General features: G+C 40.1%; 1 protein-coding gene across 1 annotated transcript in view; it reads left to right on the top strand.

Annotated features, from left to right (window-relative positions):
• The window catches only part of MARCHF5 (membrane associated ring-CH-type finger 5), a 69,051-nt gene that overhangs the window by 9,687 nt on the left and 33,361 nt on the right, over positions 1-26,003 (top strand). The window contains exon 2 of the mRNA XM_066239892.1: positions 14,420-14,622. Coding sequence (XP_066095989.1) covers positions 14,420-14,622 — 203 coding nt within the window. The remainder of the gene's footprint in view (positions 1-14,419; positions 14,623-26,003) is intronic.

A 26,003-nucleotide genomic window follows, 5' to 3' on the forward strand; every position in this document is an offset into this window, starting at 1 on the left:
TCAGGGCCATGTTCTAACCAGCCGAGCTATCTGGCCAAGTCTAAAGAGATTTTTAGTCTTGTTGGTATAGTTTCTATTCCAGAATACATGGGATGTGACACTTTTAATCCTGAGACAAAGCAAGCAGTGTGCAGTTATTTCCACTGTCAATGGGGGCCTTCCTGGCATTAACAGAAGTATAGATTGCTAAGCTTATTTTGAATTAAAAGAGTACTTGTTCTCTGCCTGACCTTTGGTGGCTCAGTGGATAAAGCTTGAGTGACAACCTTGAATGCTGAGGTTGCCAATTCAAAACTCTGGGCTTGCCTGGTCAAGGTACATACGAGAGGCAACTAAGAGTCCGTTCCCCCCCACACACACATACATACACACTGCCTTTCTCTCTCTCTCTCTCTCTCTCTCTCTCTCGTCTTTCTAAAGTCAATAAATAAAATCTTGAAACAAACAAACAGCAGTACTTGTTACCTTCCATAAAACAGCCAGGCAAAAACATTAAGGAACTATACACACACACACACACACACACACACACACACACAATATAACAGCAGCAATTTAAAGCTTGTTAGCTTGTTTCATTGCTCTCTTTCCCATATCCTGAAATTATTCTCTTCTGTCACACTCCAGTTTTCATCAGTGATATTTAGGGCAGAATTCTGATTGCCCGGATTTTTCTAATCCAAGATAAGCACCTGCAGTTTGAGTCTGCAAAGGTAGGCTTCACTGCCAGCTGTTTTGTTAAATTACCTATCTTGCTTAATTTATGTTCAAGTGAGAAACTATTTTATTGATATTTCCTTCCCTCCCCCACCTACATACTTTTTAAGTAATCAACTTAGTTAATCATATAAAGAGTGGATGGACTCACAAATGAACCTTATGAAGTGAGGTTATCTTTATCATCTATCCTTTAGCAACTGGTTTGTATCTTAAAACCTCTGCTCCAGCCCTGTCGGGATAGCTCAGTTGGTTAGAGCATCATCCCCATGCATAGAGGTTGCAGGCTTGGTCCCTGGTAAGGGCATATACAGGAATGGATCTGTGTTTCTGTCTGTCTCTCTCTCCTTCCTCTCTCACTCTAAAACCAATAAATAAAAATAAATTAAAAGACCCTCTGTTCCAACCACTTTGGTCTTTTCATTATCCACGAGAATGTTCATTACCATCTCTCATCTTGTTTATGCTGTTTTTCTTATTTTGTATACCTTTATTCTTTTTATTTCTTAATCTAACTTGAATTCTCCTCTGTAGTTCTTTTCTTTTCGTGAAACACAGCTATTTCACAATGTGTTTCTTACTGTCAGCATCAAATTTCTGTATTGCATATAGTCTCTAACACTTTTTCTTGACAATGTTTTATGTGGTTTTTGTTTTTCTTTTTTAGCAAGAGAGAGACAGACAGACAGACAGGAAGGGAAAGAGATGAGAAGCATCAACTCATAGTTGTGGCACTTAAGTTGTTTATTGATTGTTTTTTTCATATGTGCCTTGACTGGGCGGGCTCCAGCCGAGCTAGTCATCCCTTGCTCAAGCCAGCAACCATGGGGTCATGTCTATGATCCTGTACTCAAGCTGGTGAGCCTGTGCTCTTGCCAGATGAGCCTGTGCTCCAGCCTGTGACCTTGGGGTTTCAAACCTGTGTCCTCAGCATCTCAGGTCAGTGCTCTAGTCAAACTATGTGGTGGTTTTTAATGTATGCATAGATTGGTTTTATGCATATATTTTTGTTCCTTGTGGCATCAAATAATGAATGTACTTAGTAGGTACTCAGGTTGATTTGAGAGGAGATCTTGAAGCCCTGGCTGGTTGCTCAGTGGATAGAGTGTCAGCCTGGTGTGCGGAAATCCTGGGTTTGGTCCCCAGTCAAGGCACACATGAGAAGCAACCATCTGCTTCTCTTTCTCTCCCTCTCCCCCTTCTTTCTCTTCCCCTCTCACAGCCAGTGGCTTGATTGGTTTGAGCATCAGCCCCAGCCACTAAGGATAGTTTGGTTGGTCCAGGCATCAGCCTCCGGTGCTAAGGATCGCTTGGTTGATTTGAGCATTGGCCCTAGAGGGGGGTTGCCGGGTGGATCCTGGTCAGGGCATATACACAGGAGTCTCTCTATTTCCCCTCCTCTCAAAACAACAACAACAAAAAAACAGATCTTGAGTAATCTTAGACTTAAGGCAAACCAGCTATTCCTTGAACTGTTTATAAATTTTACTATTAGGAAGGATCTATAACTGGAAAAGGTTATATTTAAATCATGTAGAATCAATTGGCTTATCGTTTAGAGATCATACATATAATTTAATGATGTTCTCGATACCAGTAAGACTATACATTTATTTTAAGGAATAAGTAATATTCTTTAGATTTGTCTTGTTGAGTTCTCTTTTCTTATCACAATATAATAGTAATTTATTCCTTGATCACTGAGCCAATCATGGTAATTTCCAGGTCTCTCTACATTGCAAACTAATGTGCCCAAATTGGCTAGTAGGAGGGTGTAGAAATACTGTGTGCATCAGCAAGCAGGAGGCATTTAAAAAAGCCTAGTGGTGGAAGGACAAGAAGGGTGGAAGAAAATGAACTGAGAGGACTTGAATGAATATCTTAAGCAGTGGTGGTGGCCTATTGAAAAATTGGGAGGGGGGAGTTAGGAAACCAGTATTTTTTCCACTGAATACCAGGGTCCCAAGTAGAATTGCCTTATGTGATAATTTAGGTAAGAAAATGCATCCATAAAATCTAGGCATTCATGTAAAGTTGGTACCATCTTTTTATCTTTGTCAGTGCCATTATTACTAGTGTTCATTTGGTGGTTATATATGTACCAGACAATTCTTAAGCACTTTCATGATCACTTGTTCAATCCTTTATAAATAGGGGATCTTAACAAAATCTTTTGTTATGCTGAGAGTACCTTTGGTAATCTGGTTTAACCTCTGGGGTTCTTAGAACGTGTTGAAAGAATAAAACAATCAGAAATGAAACCATGCTTGACCATGAGCAAAGCTCACTGGCTCCAGCAAGGGGTTACTCGGTCTGCTGAAGGCCCACGGTCAAGGCACATATGAGAAAGCAATCAATGAACAACTAAGGTGTCGCAACGAGAAACTGATGATTGATGCTTCTCATCTCTCTCCGTTCCTATCTGTCTGTCCTATCTGTCCCTCTCTCTGACTCTCTCTCTGTCCCTGTAAATAAATAAATAAATAAAACAAAAGCAACCTCTTTTAAAAAAAATATTAAAAATCTGTGATCAATATATGAGCTATAACATTAAATTATAAGGTCTATTGGTGGTTATAATAACTAATTTCAGATTAGTGATGAGCTAAATGTTATTTGGGGATATGCACACTGTAAAGTAATGTGAAAATTCCTGGTCACTGTCCTAATTTCTAATTGTTATACTAATATAACTATGATTTGCTTGCATTCATGATTAAAGAAAAATTAAATTTTATTGGGGTTGGTGAAAATAAAGATATATTTTTCCCCCATAAATTTTTCATGAATCCCAGATTTAGAAACCCTGTCTTACAACAACTCTGAAGAGAGCCTGTCATTAAAAGTATAAGTAGTGAATAGGGATTTGAATCCGGCTCCCGAGTTCTTTAGTTAGAATATCCTGAGCTTGCATAATCTTTTTTTTCCCTTAGGAGAAAAGATCTGAAGCATTTTACTTACTTTTTAACTTTAAAACCACATTTTAAAATGTTTACATTAAGTGAGTTGAGACAAAAGGAAGAAATAAGAAAATAAATTTTAAAATGGCTAGAGCAAAGGTTCTGATACTTTAGGTAACAAGTTCACCACAAGGGCTTATTAAAATATGAGTCAGTGGCTCCTCAAAAAATTCAAATCAATTACCATGTGATTCAGCAATTCCACTAATGGGTATATACCCAGAATACCGAAGTCGGGGTTTCAAAGAGATACTTATACACCCATGTTCATTGCAGCATTATTCACAATAATTAAAACATGAAAATACCAACTGATAAATGGATAAGCAAAATGTGGTATATACATACAATGCACTATTTTTCAGCCTTAAAAAGGAAGGATATGCTACAGTATGCTACAGTGCAAATGAACCTTGAAGATATTATGCTAAGTGAAATAAGCTACTCACAAAAAGACAAATACTGAATAATTCCATCTATATGAGGTACTTAAAGAATCAAAATCATAAAGACAGAAAGTGTAGTGTGGTTTTTAGGGGCGGGGGGAATGGAAGAATGGGGAGATGTTTTTCAATAGGTATAGAGTTTCAGTTTTATAAAGTGAAAAGAGTTATGGGGATTGTTGGTGGTGATGGTTGCACAGCTATGTGAATGTGTTTAATACTATTGAATTGTGCTCTTAAAATGGTTATGGCAAATACTATATTAAATGTATTTTACCACAATAAAAGAAGAAAAATAATTTTGAAATTAAATTTTAAAATAGAGTTTGATTCTGTAGGTCTAGCATGGGACCTGAGAATATGCATTTCTAGCAAGTTCTCAGATGATGTTTGTGTATCATATTGAATACTGCTTTCTGAGATTGGAAGATTGAAAAGAAAAGGAGATTAAAAAGGAAAGAAGAAGGGATGGGAAATAGTTTAAAAAGAAACTCTTAGAAATTGGTCAGAAAATAACAATTTCTCAGGTGTGGACATTGAAAGGGTTTTGAGCCAACCAGCCAGGGCCTAGAGCCATTTCTTATATCTAGTTTCTCATATTCTATAACGGGTCGAGAACCTTTTTGGCTGAGATAGCCATGAACGCCACATATTTTAAAATATAATTCCATGAGAGCCATACAATGTGTTTAGCACTCAATACAAGTAAATGTGTTCATTTTATGTAAGACCAACACTTTTAAAGTACAATAAGTCTCTGAATTCTTTTTAATAACATTGTTATACTGTTGCTAACCAGTGATGAATAAAGTACTTCTTACCATTAAAGTGACTTCTGGTGCTGCATGGATTTGCCGATGGCTTTGTAGTCTGGTTGATATGTGGTGAGGCTAAGCTTCATGCAGGCATTGAGACTTCCATCCGTTAACATGATTGTAGGTTAGATGTGAGAAAGACTGCTCACATGCATACTTAGAGCCAAACATTGTCAGTACAGCAATACTCACACGCTGCAGTGTGTGGTATGTGACGGGAAGCGCGTTCCAAGTTTTGACAATCAGCTAGCTGGTCCGCAGGTTGAAGTTTTTTCATTTCTCCCCACTTGTGTTTGCTCGCCAACTCTGCTTGCTGTCCTGCAAGTCTTTCCAAATCTTCATTCAGTGACTTGAACTTATTCACCCACATGTCTGAGACCTTCAGGTCAGCAGCTTGTAGCTCAAAATCTCTGATGGAGACACCAGGGATGTAACTCAGGTCAGCACTGTCCACTACACACTCATGTGGATGGGTGATGAACTTAAAAAGACGAGTGCGCTCACGAAATTCTCCAAAGTGAGCTTTGAATGACTGCAGGAGATTAGATGTGAAGCCCGCTAGCTGCTGGAGATCAAGATGTTGAGCAGGGTCACTTGCTGTGCATGCATCTTTAAACTCTCCCAGTTTTTCAAAGTGTAGTAAACGACCTGTTTCAGTGTCCCGATGAAGAGTTCCAGCTTGTTTTCAGATGCAAACACTGCTTGTTGAAGGGATAAGACTATTTCCAACGCCTTGCATTTTCACATTGAGCTGGTTCAGGTGTTCAGTCATGTCCACAAGAAAGTAGAACTTCAGGAGCCACTCAGTGTTTGCTAACTCAGGATGCTCGATGTTTTTCATTTCAAGAAAAGTCCAGATTTCGCTCAGACAAGCCGCAAAACGGTGGAGCACCTTCCCTCTTGACAACCAACGCACATTGCTGTGCAGAAGCAGACCAGGGTAATTATTCCCAACTTCATCCAGCAGTGTTTTAAACTGGCAATCATTTAAAGCTCGGGCAACAGCCTGACCTGTGGTGGTGCAGTGGATAAAGCGTCGACCTGGAAATGCTGAGATTGCCGGTTCGAAACCCTGGGCTTGCCTGGTCAAGGCACATATGGGAGTTGATGCTTCCAGCTCCTCCCCCCCCCTTCTCTCTCTCTCTCTCTGTCTCTCCTCTCTCTCTGTCTCTCCCTCTCCTCTCTAAAAAAATGAATAAATAAGTTAAAAATAAAAAAAAAGCTCGGGCAACAATAAAGTTGACCACCCAAATGACTAGTGACATCACCTCACCAAGCTGCTCACCACACATCTGAGCACAAAGCACCTCCTGATGTAGGATGCAGTGAAAACTTAGGATGGGTCTCTTTTCATGTTCAAGAAGAAGCACTACGAATCCTCTGTTTTTCCCCACCATGCACGGAGCACCATCAGCACACACCGAAATAAGTTTATCCATCGGTAGATTTTTTTTTCTTTAGTGAACTCAGTGAGACTTGAATAAATCCTCCCCTCTTGTTGTCTCTTTCACAGGCAAAACAGCAAGACTTTCCTCATGTAGTGTGTCACCGACAGCATACCTTGCAGTCACACTGAACTGGGATAAACGGCTTACGTCTGTTGTATCACCCAAAGTGAGAGAAAAGAATGGTGCTGCATTTATGTCCTTCACTTGTGTTGCCTCAATTTGATTTGCCATCAAGATGGTACGATCGTGAATAGTTCTTGCCGAAAGAGGCATGTCTTTTATTTGTTTGATTATCTTGTCTTTATCCAAAAAGTCGTCAAAAAGTTCATTGGCAACATCAAGCATGAATGTTTTGGCATACTCCCCATCTGTGAATGGCTTTCTGTTTCTCCCAATTGCTAAAGCACCAGCAAAGCTAGCCGAATTCCAGTCACCTTGTTGGGTCCAAACACGGAGTTGCTGCTGACTAGCTTGCACTCTGCACAGTAGCTCTTGACATGCTTTCTTCCTGCTGTCCCCCGCTGGATATTTCCATGCAAATGTAGTATGGAGTGTGTCGAAGGGCTGCTTTATATTTGACTGTTTCATCGATGCAATTTTATCATTGCGTATTAGACACACTGCAGAACCTGCTCTCTCCACAAAGGCGAATTCCTCTGTCCATTCCTGCTGGAAAGTACGATACTCCTCATCTTTTTTTCTTTTAGCCATCTTCTTCGTCAAAAGGGTTTCTGCAATTAGCTAGCTGACTACTTGATTAAAAGGAGGGAAGTTTACTTCCTGGCCTCACAATGACCCGTGTACGTTATGCATTATCCAATAAAAAATTGGTATTGTCCCGGAGGACAGCTGTGATTGGCTCCAGCTACCCGCAACCATGAACATGAGCGGTAGGAATTGAATGGGTTGTAATACATGAGAATGTTTTATATTTTTCATTTTTTTTATTAAAGATTTGTCTGTGAGCCAGATGCAGCCATCAAAAGAGCCACATCTGGCTCGCGAGCCATAGGTTCCCGACCCCTGTTCTATAACAAAATTGTTTAGATTAGGCCCTGGCCGGTTGGCTCAGTGGTAGAGTGTCGGCCTAGAGTGTGGAAGTCCCAGGTTTGATTCCCAGCCAGGGCACACAGGAGAAGCGCCCATGGGCTTCTCCCCCCTCCCCCCTCTCCTTCCTCTCTCTCTCTTCCCCTCCCACAGCCAAGGCTCCATTGGAGCAAAGATGGCCTGGGCGCTGAGGATGGCTCCGTGGCCTCTGCCTCAGGCGCTAGGATTGGCTCTGTCGCAACATAACGATGGCCCAGATGGGCATAGCATCACCCTGTAGTGGGCATGCCAAGTGGATCCCAGTCAGGCGCATGTGGGAGTGTCTCTCTGCCTCCCCGGTTCTCACTTTGGAAAAATATAAGAAAAATTGTTTGGGTTACATATGATGGGAGATCTGCCTCAAACTGGTTAACCTAAAATCTATGGGCTTATGTATGTGAACAGCACAGGAGTGTATTTAACTTTAAGTACATCTTGATTCGTGTCTCATCCGTGTCTCAAACAAAGCCATCAGTTTTCATCTCTCAGTTTTCTCTGAGTTCTTGAGGCTCCACATGGTGGCTCTCCCAGCAGCTGCAGCCTCATACACTCATTTAGTCTCACACTATTTCCTGCTTTCAAGCTCAGTAAAAAAGAGAAGTCTGTGTACCAACTTTCCCCATTAAAAATTCTGAGGTTGACTCTGATAAAACCAGCTTTGTGGGTCCAGCCTCCCAATCACTCTAATCTGGGAGATAAGATACCCCTTAAATCAATCTTAAGGATTACTCTTCCTGGAGAATGGGGAAAGACTAACGCCCTGAACCACATACATGGCTGATGTTGGAGGAAGAATAGTTTTCCATAAAAAGTGTGGGATATTAGCTGTTTCTTAAAAAGAGAAAAAATCGTGTTGTCCCTTAAAGAACAAGTTTCTACTCTCCCCTCCATTCCAGAGTCTGGAGAAACTGTGAACCCATTATTTTCCAACCCCTCTTTTCTCCATAAAAGAGAGGAGGTGGGGAATTGGGGAATAAATAGCTGGAATAGATTGGATCAAGGAGGGTATGGGGAAACATAGTTATAACTCCTTTTCAGGTGATGTTCCTGGTCTATCAGAAGTTTTAAGAATGAAGAAAGAAAGGATTCGTATACTTTATTTGTTCCTTCCCTTACTTTTCTCCAACACTGAAGACTAATAATGTAGTCTTAAAGGCTATTTGCCTAAAAACATTCATGTGACCATTTTTATATGCTTTAAGTTAATTTCCCATGTACCTGGCCCTTACTTCACAGATTAATGTTTCTTCATATTGGGTATATTAAACTCTTATACCTAATAAGGTAGTAAATCAGTTCATAAATTGTCTAGGATTTAGTATTTTCTGTACTGTTATTTATATGAAAAAAAAGTCATTAGAAGCAATTATTATTATTATTATTATTTTTTTTTTACAGAGACAGAGTCAGAGAGAAGGATAGACAAGGACAGACAGACAGGAACAGAGAGATGAGAAGCATCAATCATTAGTTTTTCGTTGCGCATTGCGACACCTTAGTTGTTCATTGATTGCTTTCTCATACGTGCCTTGACCGCGGGCCTTCAGCAGACCGAGTAACCCCTTGCTTGAGCCAGTGACCTTGGGTCCAAGCTGGTGGGCTTTTGCTCAAACCAAATGAACCCGTGCTCAAGCTGGTGACCTTGGGGTCTCGAACCTGGGTCCTTAGCATCCTAGTCCGATGCTCTATCCACTGTGCCACCGCCTGGTCAGGCGCAATTATTTCTAACTTAAGGAAATCAAGTAATTGTCTCCTCCATATAAATGGTTTCTCCAGTGTTTTTGATTTTTTCTCCATAACCTGACAATTTTCCAGACCAGAAGTTCTCAAACTGTATTTTACTTCAGGATCAGCTTTAGGGCTTGTTAAAACATGTTTCTAGGCCTGCCTGCTCTAGTTTCTGATTTCATTAGATCTGAGGTGGAGCCAGAGAGTTTATAAGTTTTCATGTGATCCTGAAGCTGCTAGTCCGGGGACCTTTGTTTTGAGAATCCCTGTAATAAAATCACTTGTCCTTGCCTGGTTTCTACTATAACTCCTTCCTGAAGCCTTCTCTGATTTCTCTATATTGATCCTTCTAAAATGGATGTACTGGAACCTTAAAACAAGTCTTTTATTTACTGGACATAGCCCCAATTAAACTATGGGGTTTTCCATACAGATAACAATCTTCCATTTATTTTGTTTGCAACCACATGAAACCAGTGGATACTCAGTAAACATTGCTGGCAGTTTTTATAATTTTCATTTGCTTGCTTGTTGTGTACTATTACAAAAGTTAAAAATTTCCCTTTTATTTGTATCCAGACTAGAGCTTTTAGGTGATAATAATACAATTTTAATTTGATATTGGTATCAATTTACATACTGTGGACAGTACTATTTAATCTAAAATAACCATCAGATTTATTATTTAATGATTGGAATAAATAGAAAACGGATGTGGTAAGTTGGTAGATGTTGAGAACCAGACCGTTTTTGGAGTATTGATATCAGTAGGTTTCTTTGTAATTATTTCCTTTGTAAGATAATTTTAGTTAATCTTTAATGATTAATTTCACTTCAGCTCTAATGAGCATTAGCTTCAAAACCCAAATTTGTAAGCTATATATTTATATCACTATGAATCCATACAATAAAAACTTATTAGTATTAACACTTCTAATTAGGCTTTTAACTCTTAAAAAGTTTCCACTGTAAATTATTGTTCATCTAACCTCCCACAGTTGTGAAATTAGAAAAAATCTGAAAGTGCCTGCTTTAAATGTCAGTTGAGTACCTTCTAAAAAGTAAAACTAAAAACATTTAGTGGTGAAGTATACTGATGCCTGCAACTTTGAAATACATCAAAAAATAAAATGGATTGATGAATGAATATGTAGTCAAGCACATGTATATCAAAATGATAAGAATTACAGAATTAAGAATCTAAATTTTGGGAATATGAATTCACTGAGAGATTTTCAACTTTCTTTTGAAAGATTGACATTTTTCATAATCAAATGTTGGGGAAAATGAACACTTATCCAGAATTTATGGGGAATATACATGCAAGTACTGTATTTCTGTTAGATTAAAATATGCAGTTGCTATTGATGGAAGTAAAAAATATAGGCAATTTCATTTGGTTCAACCTAAGTATTAAGATTGTTTTGAGCAGATGTATATATATATTTTTTTTTACCAAGTCTAAAATGCTATATAAATGGGGTAGATATTTTTAGTAGATATATTTTTACATGTAATGCATTTTCTGATGACTGAAATTGTCTTAATTTAAAATTTGATTTACCTTAATACTGATTAATTATTCTAGTCTACCTGTACTTAGCTACATACTTACTCCATTGTTGAAATGAAAAACTTTTAAGAACCTACAAAGTTTCTGAGTAAAATCATTTTGAATATTGTTGCCATGAATTCAATTTTCTTTCCATTCTAATTGAAAAGTTTTAATTGGAGCACACAGTTAAAATTCATGTTCTACAGATACTTTGAGACCTCACCCATCTATATTACCTGACTATATGTCTTTTGCACTAAACATAGTTAAGCTAGTTATTCTGACAGAAGCCACTTAATCTAATTAAGTGAAAAATGCACAGTAGGTAAGAAGCTTTAATTAGCAGTTATTTCCAGTTGTACATTCATACTTGAATGGGGAGGAGGCGTGTTGAATGGTCTCATTGAGTTAAATTTTATTTGCCTAATGGAACTTGATGTCAAAACTTGGGTTAAATAGGAGAATAATAAGGAATTGCATCCTAATCCCACAAGAATAAATTAGATCTCCTGAAGTACCTGTGAAAAGCAAAATGGAGAAATGTTATAAATTTAACCATCTCAATAGAAGTTTTTCTTAATTTAAGAAGCATCCTAGCCTGACCAGGCTGTGGTGCAGTGGATAGAGCGTCAACCTGGAATACTGAGGACCCAGGCTTGAAACCTGAGGTCACTGGCTTGAGCCCAGGAGTCACTGGTCCAGCTGGAGCCCCTCCGGTCAAGGCACATGGGAGAAAGCAAGCAATTAACAATTAAAGTGTTACAACAAGTTGATACTTCTCATCTTTCTCCTGTGTCTATCTCTCTCTTAAAAAAAAAAAAAAAAAAAAAAAAAAAAGAAGCAGCAGCATCCCAGACTTGAGACTTCAGATTTCAAATGTAATAAATATAATTCCAAAAGAAAAGCCTGACTAGTGGTGGTACAGTAGATAGAGGGTTGACCTGGAATGCTGAGGTCACCAGCTTGAGTGTGGGACCATTGACACAATGCCAAGGTCACTGTCTTGAGCAAGGGGTCACTGGCTTGACTTGAGTGCCCTCCCACCCCCATCAAGGCACTTATGAGAAGCAATCAGTGAACAACTAAAGTGACACAGCTATAAGTTGATGCTTCTCATTTCTCTCCCTTCCTGTCTGTCTCTCTCAAAAAAAATAAAATAAAAGAAAATCAGTCATACTTATAATGGTATCATATAGGCCCAAATTTGTATCATTGTCCTGAAACAAATTATCCTGATGTCTTCATCTCTTCTTCACTTTATGCTCTTTAGTTTTATTTATTCATTTGTTTATTTTAGCAAGAGAGGGTGGGGGACAGAGAGACAGGAAAGGAGAGAGATGAGAAGCATCAGCTCTTCGTTGCAGCCCCTTATTGTTCATTGACTGCTTTCTCATATGTGCCTCCAGCTGAGCCAGCAACCCCTTGCTCAAGCTGGTGACCCTGTGCTCAAGCTGGCAACCTTGGGGTTTTGAACCTCAATCCTCAGTGTCCTAGGCCAGTGACCGGCAAACTCAGTCAACAGAGCCAAGTATCAACAGTACAACGATTGAAATTTCTTTTGAGAGCCAATTTTTTTTTTTTTTTTTGTATTTTTCTGAAGCTGGAAATGGGAGAGACAGACAGACTCCCGCATGTGCCCAACCGGGATCCACCTAGCACGCCCACCAGGGGGCGATGCTCTGCCCCTCTGGGGCGTCGCTCTGCCACAACCAGAGCCACTCTAGCGCCTGGGGCAGAGGCCAAGGAGCCATCCCCAGCGCCCAGGCCATCTTTGCTCCAATGGAGCCTTGGCTGCGGGAGGGGAAGAGAGAGACAGAGAGGAAGGAGGGGGGGGTGGAGAAGCAAATGGGCACTTCTCCTATGTGCCCTGGCCAGGAATCGAACCTGGGTCCCCCACACACCAGGCCGACGCTCTACCGCTGAGCCAACGGGCCAGGGCCGAGAGCCAAATTTTTTAAACTTAAACTATATAGGTAGGTATATTCCTTATTGAGGTAGCACCCGCACGTGGTATTTTGTGAAAGAGCCACACTCAAAGGGCCAAAGAGTTGCATGTGGCTTGCAAACCGCGGTTTGCCAACCATTCTCCTAGGCCAACACTCTATCTACTGCGCCACAGCCAAGTCAGGCTATTTTTATTTACTGTACTTTTTTTGTGTGTGTGACAGAGAGAGTCAGAGGGACAGATAGGGACAGACAGACAAGAAGGGAGAGATGAGAAACATCAATTCTTCATTGTGGTTCCTTAGTTGTTCATTGATTGAGTTCTCATATGTGCCTTGACCAGGGGGTTATAGCAGACCAAGTGACCCCTTGCTTGAACCAGCGACCTTGGGCTCAAGCTGGTGAGCCTTGTTCAAACCAGATGAGCCCACGCTCAAGCTAGCAACCTTGGGGTCTCGAACCTGGGTCCTCCATGTTCCAGTCCAACGCTCTATCCACTGCGCCACCTCCTGGTCAGGCTATTTACTATATTTTATTAAATATTTTAACAGACCGTTTGGTTCAGAATATTTTTATTTTCTTCCTTGAAACCCTGGGTGTGTCTTATGGTCAGATGCGTCTTATGGAGTGAAAAGTATGGTATTTAATAATCTTTTTCTTTTTTCAGTTATGCTTTACTAAAAAGAGAAGTAGACGGGGTCTTCCTGGAAAATTGAAAGACCATATATGAAATCACTTGTGCAATACTTTAGTTTTCCAAGGTTAAGAAGTTAAAGGGAGCCCTGGCTGGTTGGCTCAGTGGTAGAGCATTGGCCTGGCGTGCAGAAGTCCCAGGTTCGATTTCCGGCCAGGGCACACAGGAGAAGCGCCCATCTGCTTCTCCACTCCTCCCCCTCTCCTTCCTCTCTGTCTCTCTCTTCCCCTCCCGCAGCGAGACTCCATTGGAGCCAAGATGGCCCGGGCGCTGGGGATGGCTCCTTGGCCTCTGCCCCAGGCACTAGAGTGGCTCTGGTCGCGACAGAGCAACACCCAGGAGGGGCAGAGCATCACCCCTTGGTGGGCAGAGCGTCGCCCCCTGGTGGGCGTGCCGGGTGGATCCCGGTGGGGCGCAGGAGTCTGTCTGACTGTCTCTCCCCGTTTCCAGCTTCAGAAAAATACAAAAAAAAAAAAGTTAAAGGGTTAGTATTGAAATGGGGTAAACACTGAGTTTCGTGTATTTCTGTGCTTACCACTCCTCAAAGAATTATTAGGTCTTTTTTTTATTTTATTTTTTTTATTCATTTTAGAGAGGAGAGAGAGAGACAGAGAGAGGAGAGAGAGACAGAGGAGCGAAGCTGGAAGCATCAACTCCCATATGTGCCTTGACCAGGCAAGCCCAGGGTTTCGAACCGGCGACCTCAGCATTTCCAGGTCGACGCTTAGGTCTTCTTAAAAACAGAAGCAGTTTCATAGTTCATTACGAAGATAAATTACTGGAAACATGGAAGAAAGTACATAAAAACAAAGTTCAGAAACTACAAGTTTCTGCTGATAAATACAAGGAAAAACAACAAGAAAAAACTATTCCACCAGAAATGTACTGGTGATTTTGTTTCCTCAGTTTTTTAATGTGGACTAGATATTCTATAAAATAGTAAACTCGTCACATGAAGTGGGAGCTGGAGTGGAGAGAAGGATGGGATCTTAAAAATAAAGTCATTATTTTCTCTTTTTTAATTTACAGAAGTTGCTGGGTGTGTTTTGCCACTGATGAAGATGATAGAACAGCTGAGTGGGTGAGACCGTGCAGGTGCAGAGGATCTACAAAATGGGTGCATCAGGCTTGCCTACAGCGCTGGGTGGATGAAAAACAAAGAGGAAACAGTACCGCCAGAGTGGCATGTCCGCAGTGCAATGCTGAATACTTAATAGTTTTTCCAAAGTTGGGTAAGATTCTTAAAAGTAACACAGATATATGTGATGTTATTGTACATAATTAAAAGTTTATATTATCCTTAATATATCTCAGATCCATTTATTTGTGCATTAAATGTTTTCATTTGGTTAAGTGGATAAAGAACTTGGACTTCTACGTATGTGGATAAAATCAAATAACAAAACTATAATAAAAAGCTGACTAAAGAGCCTCATTCTCTGGAGACCATTGGTGTAGGAAAAAGAAAACAATAGTGTGTTCTTTCTGATACTCATCCTTAATCCTTCTATTAATGAATAAAAGTAGAGAATGAAAGATTTAATAAAAGACAACATTAAACTTGTCTTTGGAATCCAGTTTATGTGGTTATCTTTCATGAAAACTGCTTTTCTATTTCTGTGAATTGGTGAGCAGAGAACAACCAAAGGTCTTTGAGAATAGGGCTAGCATTGACAAAAAGTAGAGCAGATTGTTGAAAAAAAGCTGTAACTAACGCTGATATTTAGTTAGCATGGTCCTTGACAGCCTTGTGTTAATAAACTGGTGTCTTATCTTTGTTTGGTTTTTATGTCATGTCAATTATAAAAATTTTTAATATCATTCTGGACTGTAATCAAGAGGTATTTATAGACAGTTTGGGTTCTGAGAAGGTCAGAAGAATGACTTTTGGCCTGACCAGGCAGTTGCGCAGTGGCTAGAGTGTCAGACTGGGACGCGGAGGACCCAGGTTTGGAACCCTGATGTCACTGGTTTAGCACGGGTTCATCTGGATTGAGCATGGGGTCGCTGGCTTGAGCATGGGATCATAGACATGACCCCATGGTTGCTGGCTTGAGCCCAAGGTTGCTGGCTTGAGCAAGGGGCCACTCGCTCCACTGTAGCCCCCTGGTCAAGGCACGTAAGGAGAACACTATCAATGAACAACTAAGATGCCGCAATGAAGAATTGATGCTTCTCATCTCTCTCCTTTCCTGTCTGTCTGTCCCTGTCTGTTCCTCTTTCTGACTCTCTCTCTGTCCCCATCAAAAAAAAAGAAAAAGAAAATGACTTTTGGGGGGAAGTTGGAAATAATTATTAGATATGCTTTTTTCTAGGTGCTAGAAATCAAGCACATTTTTTTTTTAATGAGGCAACAAATGCAGATGATGAAGTACTTTTACAATGTGGGAAGATTAATAATAAAGGCAAATAAAATTTTTATGGTTGTCTATATTTTTCTGGCACAGTGATTTACAACCACTGTGCTGCAAGAGGCAACTGATATGTCACAAGAATTTTTAAAACCTGCAAAACCTGACTATTTTAGTCAGTGACACTGACCTCTTTTCCCTTAGATTGTCAAATTTAAAAAATGACAACAGCCAACACAATAGCCATCCAGTGTGAATGAATCAAAATTATACCTATTGTTTTGTTAGATTGGCAAAAAAATACATTTTTTGGTGTGCTGCAGAATTTTAGTAATTAGTTTATATGTGCCATGAGATGAAAAAAATATTGACAATTGTTGCTCTAGCACAGGGGTCCCCAAACTGCAGCCCCCTGAGGCCATTTATTCGGCCACTGCTGTACTTGCGGAAGGGGCACCTCTTTCATTGGTGGTCAGTGAGAGGAGCATAGTTCCCATTCAAATACTGGTCAGTTTGTTGATTTAAATTTACTTGTTCTTTATTTTAAATATTGTATTTGTTCCCGTTTTGTTTTTTTACTTTAAAATAAGATATATGCAGTGTGCATAGGGATTTGTTCATAGTTTTTTTTTATAGTCCAGCCCTCCAACGGTCTGAGGGACAGTGAACTGGCCCCCTGTGTAAAAAGTTTGGGGACCCCTGCTCTAGCATAATGCAGAGGAAGAAGTGATACCTTCCTATGAAAGGAAACTAGCATAATAAAGTAGCATATCTCAAACATTTTAGATGGGTCTTCATGCACACCACTGATTTTAGAGAAAGTAAATGTAAAACAGTAATCTAAAATTTTTTACTGTAATATCAAAGCAGTATTTTAAATAATTTAAACATCAGGAAAAACAATTACTGCTGCAGTCTTTAACTACATTGATGCCTGGCTCAATAATGTCAAAGTTAAGGTTTCATTTATTTAACTGTTTCTTTTTTACTTTTTAGTTTTATCAAATTAGAAATCCAAGTTTTTAGCTATAGGTTGTTGGAAATAGTAGCAAGTATAGGATGATTCTGTTAGACCTTTAGCTATTCGGATGTGTGGAGACAAAAATTATTGCAAGAATTCTCATTGGAAACTACATACAGTATTTGATTAGACACTAAGTTGACAGTGTATGGTATTCAATGGTGAAGTTGAATATTTCAGTTTGTAAGGTGGCAGTGGGTAAATCTGCCCTTTGCTTGTTTCAGTTCTAAGAAATACGTTCTGAAGTCTGGTGTGGTAATTGCATGCTATTTTTAAGGATACCTAATAATACATTGATTTCTTTATACAATAGGAAAATAAAATGGCTAGATGTTAGAAAAGTCAAATTTTTGTTAAGGCATTTGTATCATGATTTGGTCTTTATATGTATCTTTTAAATTTTATTTATTGATTTTAGAGAGAGGAGAGAGAAAGGGTGGGGGCAGTGGTGGGATTCAAATAATTTAGCAACCGGTTCTCTGCCCTAATGATCATTTTAAATATAAAAAAACGATATGCTGAAAAGTAGTTTATTATTTCATGCATTTAATACATAAGTAAGAATAGTAAATGAGGTACACAAAACTAGATTATAAGAGCTTTAAAATGTTAATGAAAAATATTAAATAGTACTTGACAATAAAACAAATAAGTTTGTATGATGCCCAAAATTGCCCCAAAATATGCAATTCCTGAAAGTGTTCAAAGAGCTAAAAATATTGTCAGAACAATTGCTGAAAGACACTGTCAACTCAGCGCCTAATCAAACACTGTATGTAGTTTCCAGTGAGAATTCTTGCAATAATTTTTGCAAGACTTCAGAACGTATTTCTTAGAACTGAAACAAGCAAAGGGCAGATTTACCCACTGCCACCTTACAAACTGAAATATTCAACTTCACCATTGAATACCATACACTGTCAAGATATTTTCATATTGCTATGTTGTTTTTTTTCAGAGACAGAGCGAGAGTCAGAGAGAGGGATAGACAGACAAGAATGAAGAGAGATGGGAAGCATCAATCATTAGTTTTTTGTTGCAACACCTTAGTTCATTGATTGCTTTCTCATGTGCCTTGACTGTGGGCCTTCAGCAGACCGAGTAACCCCTTGCTCAAGCCAGCGACCTTGGGTCCAAGCTGGTGAGCTTTGCTCAAACCAAATGAGCCCGTGCTCAAGCTGGCGACTTTGGGGTCTCGAACCTGGGTCCTCTGCATCCCAGTCTGACACTCTATCCACTGCGCCACCGCCTGGTCAGGCCCCATATTGCTTCTTGATTGCCGTCCTCTCTTGCAATTTTCCTTGCTTTTATCTGAGCATCATCGGCTGTGTGATTTATAGGAGTAGGATCCCATTCCTTTAGAGGTAGATGATTAGACTAATAGTCATTGTGTTCGATATATTAGAAACAGGTGACTTCTTTTCTCTGAACATATTATGTTCATCTTTGAAAAACCCCTTTCCGCTTCTGCTGAAAGTTTTATATTGAACTGTTTCTTTTCTTACTCTAGTTTTATCAAACTAGATAATCCAAGTTTTCAACTATAAATTGTTCGAAATAGTAGCAAGTATAAGATGATTCTGTTGGATATTTTAGCTCTTCAGATGTATGGAAACAAAAATTATTGCAAGAATTCTCACTGGAAACTACATACAGTGTTTGATTAGGCGCTGAGTTGACAGTGTCTTTCAGCAATTGTTCTGACAATATTTTTAGCTTTTTGAACACTTTCAGGAATTGCATATTTTGGGGCAATTTTGGGCATCATACAAAGCTGAAACAAATGACAGCCTGTCACCCGCTGGTGGTTTGGCACTTTTTCTCTTTACATTATATGTTTGTTTACTGAAGTAACAAATGTAAGGGAATTAAAATGTAGTATATCGCCTGACCTGGTGGTGGCGCAGTGGATAGAGCGTCGGACTGGGATGCAGAGAACCCAGGTTCGAGACCCCGAGGTCGCCAGCTTGAGCCTGGGCTCATCTGGTTTGAGCAAAGCTCACCAGCTTGGACCCAAGGTTGCTGGCTCCAGCAAGAGGTTGGTTACTCAGTCTGCTGTAGCCCCATGGTCAAGGCACATATGAGAAAGCAATCAATGAACAACTAAGGTGTTGCAATGCACAACGAAAAACTAATGATTGATGCTTCTCATCTCTCCGTTCCTGTCTGTCTGTCCGTCCCTGTCTATCCCACTCTCTGTCTCTCTAAAAAAAAAAAAAAAATGTAGTATATCATCAAAGGTATAATGATTTTTATGAAATGAATAAATAAATATTACAAGCATAAGTTCTGTCAAATTTTTTTCACCTATGGACGGAATGAACATTACTACCAGCGTTTAGTATACATTGCTGCACAGATGAACGTTAAAAAAGAGTGAGGAAGGCCTTGGCCGGTTGGCTCAGTGGTAGAGCGTCGGCCTGGCGTGCCGGAGTCCCTGGTTCGATTCCCGGCCAGGGCACACAGGAGAAGTGCCCATTTGCTTCTCCACCCCCCCCCCCTCCTTCCTCTCTGTCTCTCTCTTCCCCTCCCACAGCCAAGGCTCCATTGGAGCAAAGTTGTCTTGGGCGCTGAGGATGGCTCTGTGGCCTCTGCCTCAGGCGCTAGAATGGCTCTGATTGCGGCAGAGCAATGCCCCAGATGGGCAGAGCATTGCCCCCTGGTGGGCATGCCGGGTGGATCCCGGTCGGGTGCATGCAGGTGTCTGTCTGACTGCCTCCCCATTTCCAACTTTGGAAAATACAAAAAAAAAAAAAAAGAGTGAGGAATGTACATTTGTGATTTCCACATTGGGTGGCTGCCTAGTCACCCACCTTAGAGAGAACTCTGATTACAAGTGCCATTTTAAACCTTTGAGTGGTGAGTTTTTTTCATGCTCGCTGACCCGCAGGAGTCAATTCTTTTTCAAAAAATGAAATTAGTTTCAATTTCAGTTTTATTAACTTAAAATCATGTTTGTTTGATAATTTATGGAAACAAGAAGAACATACATTTTGCCTTACAATATTTTTAAAATAGAGTGTACTCTGGATGGTCAGGAGGCATGAGGATGTACATAAACGTTTGTTACATGACTCAAAGGGTTACCAAACTCAACCAGTTCACCAAACTCAACAAAAAATTAGGTATGGGTTTTGCTGAACTGGTGCAAACTGGCTGAATCCCACCACTGGGTGGTTGGTGAGCAGGAAGAATCATCTAGTAGTAGTTGCTTCTCATTCTGTGTCTTGACCAGGCAGGCCCCGGATTTTGAACCAGCAACTTCAGCATTCTAGGTCGACAGCCATTCTAGATCGACACTTTATCCACTGTGCCACCACAGGCAGGCTTGGTCTTTATATTTAAAAAAAAATTTTTTTTTTATTGATTTTAGAAAGGAGGGGAGAGAGAGAGAGAAGGGAAGAGGAGCAGGAAACATCAACTTCTATATGTGCCTTGATCAGGCAAGCCAGAGGTTTCGAGCCAGCAACCTCAGCTTTGCAGGTTGACGCGTTATCCACTGTGCCACCACAGGTCAGGCTGGTCTTCATATTTTATCATTCGTAATTATTATTTTACCCTCAAATGATAGATTCAAGCTCTTTACTATATGTTATGGAGATCTGCTACTTGAGTAAGCCACAGATAATCATAGAAATTTTTTACTGACCTTATCAGTGTCATGAAAAAAATTATATTCTTTATTGAATAATTTTAGCATTTTTCTTCCTGACAAGGTAGAAAAGCAGAGTCTTCTATTTTCTTCTTTCTTGACATATAATGCTGAAGATACTTGCTTGGGACCTACAGTTTGAATGATTGTGACAATTTTCCATGCAGCTTTTAACACTGACCCAAAAATAGAAAACTTATTGTCAAATGCCAGCTGTTGTCTATAAATGAAGTCGTGTGAATTGGCCTTCAGGTGCCATACTCTTCCTTGCTACACATATGGCTAGTGCTCTTGACCATACTCATCTGAATATACATTTTCAAGTCAAGGTTCAAAAATAATTGTTAGTTGAAAGAAAATGTCTTTCTTCTCTATAGCATTTTTTCATTGGTAATCAGAATCTAAAGTTGTCTGGTATTTTTTGCTTACATATCATATGAATATACCATAAGTTGGTTAATATTCTGAACACTAGTAGTTTCATGCAGACCCAAAACAAAAGATTTAAGAGCATACATCTGTGATAGTAACGGTTCTTTCTCACTGTGTACCACACATGTAATGTCCAGTAGTATCATCTGATGATAGAATTTTGCCAGTAGATTGTTTTCTCTCTGAGCATATTGGTCATTAATTTTGAAGTTGACATAGTTTACCTGTTTTTGTTAAAAATAAGTTACAAGGCCTGACCTGTGGTGGCACAGTGGATAAAGCATCGACCTGGAAACGCTGAGATCGCTGGTTCGAAACCCTCAGCTTGCCTGGTCAAGGCACATATGGGAGTTGATGCTTCCTGCTCCTCCTTTCTCTCTCTCTTTCTTACTCTCTCTCTCCTCTCTAAAATGAATGAATAAATAAATAAATCTTATAAAAAAATAAGTTAAAAGTTCCTTTGTCAGCTGTTTTTATTCTTTGCTTTCAGTGACAAAATTCATAATTCAGGCATTGATTGATTTACTACAGTGGTTGAAAATTAAATGAATGCTTCAGTGGCTTCTAGTCCCTATTTTATAATATTTCAGTTCCTGTTCAGTAATGTAGTACAGTACAGTGGGAACAAGGAGGTCTCCCAGTATAATCAATCACTCCATATTTACTGATCACAGCCCATTCTAATATCACACTGCTTTTACTCTTAAGATCATACTATTTATCATTTGTGGCATTCTGAATTAAATGTGTTTTACACTTCAGTGAATACTTTGAGACATTAATTCATTTTCCTAAATTTGGGGGTTATTACATTATAATAGAACAAAATACGTGTTTAACCAATGTAGAAAATTCACATGATGTTAAAGTTTGTTAGCTGAAACAATATCATATTAACTGTCCTTGTAGAACATGTATGACCCTTGAAACATGACAACACTTAACCTAAAAAAATTTCCTTGAAAGTCATAATTAATCTTACTTTTCAAATTTCTAAAATGCTTGTGATCAAAATTTTTATCTTTTTTTATTAAATTTTCTGTAGACCAATTAATTGATACCAGGAACCACCAAATGACACTTAAGAAACACTGGCTAGAGGAAGGCATGAAAGATGATTAAAAACACAGAGAGAAAGAGGTGATGGTTAACATTCTATGGGATGACCCCTGTGTAGCAGGTATTTTTTAAAAGTTTTTCTGGGCCCTGGCCAGTTGGCTCAGTGGTAGAGCGTCGGCCTGGCGTGCAGGAGTCCTGGGTTCGATTCCCGGCCAGGGCAGATGGAGAAGCGCCCATCTGCTTCTCCACCCCTCCCTTTCTCGCTTCTCTCTCTCTTTCTCTCCCACCCCTTTCCCTCTCACTCTCCCTCTCCCTCTCCCTCCCCCACTCCCACAGCCATGGCTCCACTGGAGCGAGTTGGCCCTGGGTGCTGAGGATTGCTCCATGGCCTCTGCCTCAAGAGCTAAGAAGAGCTCAGTTGCTGAGCAACAGAGCAATGGCCCAGATGGGCAGAGCATCAATCACCCCCTAGAGGGCTTGCCCTGTGGATCCGGGTCAGGACGCATCATAGCCTCCTCTTTATCAACATCTTTTGCCAGAGTGATACATTTTTTACAGTTGATAACCTATATTGATACATCATTACTACCCAAAGTCCATTGTTTATATTAGGGTTCATTCTTGGTGTTGTACATTCTGTGGTTTTAGACACACATAATGACATGTATCTACTTTTAAAGTTTTATACTGTACAAAGTATTTTTACCGTACTAAAAATTTCTAGCCCTTGGCAACCACAGATATTTTTGCTTTTTTCAGAGTGTCATCTAGTTGGAATCATGCACTATATAGCCTTTTCAGATTGCCTTCTTTCCTTTAGTAATAAAGATTTAAAGTTGCTCTTAGGCCTTGATAGCTCATTTCTTTTTAGCACTGAAAAATATTCCGTTATCTGGAAGTTATCTACTCACTTGCTGAAGGACAACTTGGTTACTTCTATGTTTTGGCAATTGCGAATAAAGCTGCCGTAGACATCTGTGTGCAAGTTTTCAACTTATTTGGGTAATTACCAAGCAGCATGATTGCTGGATCATATGGTGAGAATATATCTAGTTTTGTAAGAAATTGCCAAACTGTCTTTCAGAGTGGCTGTATATTTTGCATTTTCACAAGCAATGAGTTCCTGTTGCTTTGTATCATTGTCAGCACTTGGTGTTGTTTTTGGTTTTAGTGTTTAGTGATATCTGCTATCTTCTTTGGTGAAGTGTGTTGAAGTCTTTTGATTATTTTAAAAATAAGAGAGGCCCTGGCTGGTTGGCTCAGCGGTAGAGCGTCGGCCTAGCGTGCGGAGGACCCAGGTTCGATTCCCGGCCAGGGCACATAGGAGAAGCGCCCATTTGCTTCTCCACCCCTCCGCCGCGCCTTCCTCTCTGTCTCTCTCTTCCCCTCCGCAGCCAAGGCTCCATTGGCGCAAAGATGGCCCAGGCGCTGGGGATGGCTCTGTGGCCTCTGCCCCAGGCGCTAGAGTGGCTCTGGTCGCAACATGGCGACGCCCAGGATGGGCAGAGCATCGCCCCCTGGTGGGCAGAGCGTCGCCCCCTGGTGGGCGTGCCGGGTGGATCCCGGTCGGGCGCATGCGGGAGTCTGTCTGACTGTCTCTCCCTGTTTCCAGCTTCAGAAAAATGCAAAAAAAAAAAATAAATAAATAAATAAATAAATAAAAATAAGAGTATTTGGTTTCTTGTTACTGAGTTTTAAGTTTTCTTTGAATATTTTGTATAAGTTTTTTTTAATCATGTATGTCTTTTACAAATATTTTCTTCCAATCTGTAGCTCATTCTCTTGATCCTTTTTTCTTTTTTAATAATACTGTGTTGTCATGTACAGCTATAAATTTCTAAGGACTGCTTAGATTTCTTTTTTGACCTGTTGATTATTTAAGAGTGTGTTGTTTAATTTTTGCATACTTGTAAATTTCCCAAATGTCCTATTGTTGATTTCTAAGTTTATTCCATTGTAATCAGAAACATACTTGGCTTCTGTTCTTTTATTTATTTATTTATTTATTTATTTATTTATTTACAGAGACAGAGAGAGAGATAGACAGGAACAGAGAGAGATGAGAAGCATCAATCATCAGGTTTTTTTTGTTGTTGTTGTTGCGACACCTTAGTTGTTCATTGATTGCTTTCTCATATGTGCCTTGACCGTGGACCTTCAGCAGACTGAGTAACCCCTTGCTTGAGCCAACGACCTTGGGTCCAAGCTGGTGAGCTTTGTTCAAACCAGATGAGCCCGCGCTCAAGCTGGCGACCTTGAGGTCTCGAACCTGGGTCCTCCACATCCCAGTCTGACGCTCTATCCACTGCGCCACCACCTGGTCAGGCGGCTTCTGTTCTTTTAAATGTATTAAGGCTGCCGTGGCTTGGTGCTTGGTTGGTTAGAGCAGGGGTTGGGAACCTTTTTGGCTGAGAGAGCCATGAATGCCACATATTTTAAAATGTGATTCTGTGAGAGCCATACAACGACCCGTGTACATTATGCATTATCCAATAAAAATTTGGTGGTGTCGCGGAGGATTGGCTCTAGCAACCGCAACCATGAACATGAGCGGTAGGAAATGAATGGATTGTAATACATGAGAATGTTTTATATTTTTAACGTTATTATTATTTTTTTTATTAAAGATTTGTCTGCGAGCCAGATGCAGCCATCTAAAGAGCCATATCTGGCTCGCAAGCCATAGGTTTCCCACCCCTGGGTTAGAGCATCATCCTAAAGCACGATGGTTGCTGGTTCAATCCCCTGTCAGGGCAGATACAGGAACAGATTGATGTCCCTGTCTCTATTTCTTCTCTGTGTCTTTCTCTCCCCCGTTCCCCCTCCATCCCCCGGCTAAAATAGATGAATTTTGTTTTATGATGTAACATGGTTTTCCTGGCTAATATTCCATGTGCACTTTAGAAGAAGGTGTGTTGTGCTGTTGTTGGATGGAGTGTTTTTGTTTTTAATTTTTATTTACTGATTTTAAAGAGAGAAAGAGAAAAACATTAATTTTTTTTTTGTTCCACCCATTCATGCATTCATTGGTTAATTCTTGAATGTGCCCTCATTAGAGATTGAACTCACAACTGTGGCATATCTAACCAATTAAGCTACCCAGCCAAAGTTGGATGGAGTGTTTTATAAATATCTAGTTGGTTCATAGTATTTTTAAGTCCTCTATGTTCTTGTGGATCTTTTTACCAGCCCTTCACTGAACATCGATATTGAAGTTTTAAACAATTATTGAATTACCTATTTCTCCAATTCTTCCATTTTTGCTTTGTTTATATTGGGCCTTTGTTGTTAGGTGCATGTATGTTCCTAATTCTATCTTCCTGATGGATTGTCCCTTTTACCATTATAAAATGTCTTTGTCTTAAAGTTGATTTTAACTGATATTAGTGTAGATACAGTACTCCCTCTCTCATGTCTTAATAAGTTTGTAAATAGGTTACTTTTTTTTTTTTTTCATTTTTCTGAAGCTGGAAACGAGGAGGCAGTCAGACAGACTCCCGCATTAGCCCGAATGGGATCCACCCGGCATGCCCACCAGGGGTCGATGCTTTGCCCCTCTGGGGCGTCGCTCTGTTGCGTCCAGAGCCATTCTAGCGCCTGAGGCAGAGGCCGCAGAGCCATCCCCAGCGCCCGGGCCATCTTTGCTCCAATAGAGCCTTGCTGCGGATGGGGAAGAGAGAGACAGAGGGGAAGGAGAGGGGGAGGGGTGGAGAAGCAAATGGGCGCCTCTCCTGTGTGCCCTGGCCGGGAATTGAACCTGGGACTCCTGTACGCCAGGCCGATGCTCTACCGCTGAGCCAACTGGCCAGGGCCTAGGTTACTTTCAAGTGAAATTTTTCTTACAGTTTTTTCTTATTTCTTTATCTTATTGTTGTCCTCAACTAGACATCAATTCTAACTTATGTATACAGTTGAAAATAACTAACAATCACTCTCACAAAGAGGTTGTGAAATGTTAAGTGGGGTGTAAAGCTTAGAAAGGAAAGATTCCTTAGGGATAATGATGATGATTCTTAGGGGAAACCTTTCTTAAAGAATCTAGCAATAAGCCCTGGCCGGTTGGCTCAGTGGTAGAGCATCGGCCTGGCGTGCAGGAGT

Source organism: Saccopteryx bilineata, chromosome 7 (genome assembly GCF_036850765.1).
Source record: "Saccopteryx bilineata isolate mSacBil1 chromosome 7, mSacBil1_pri_phased_curated, whole genome shotgun sequence".
NCBI lineage: Eukaryota > Metazoa > Chordata > Mammalia > Chiroptera > Emballonuridae > Saccopteryx > Saccopteryx bilineata.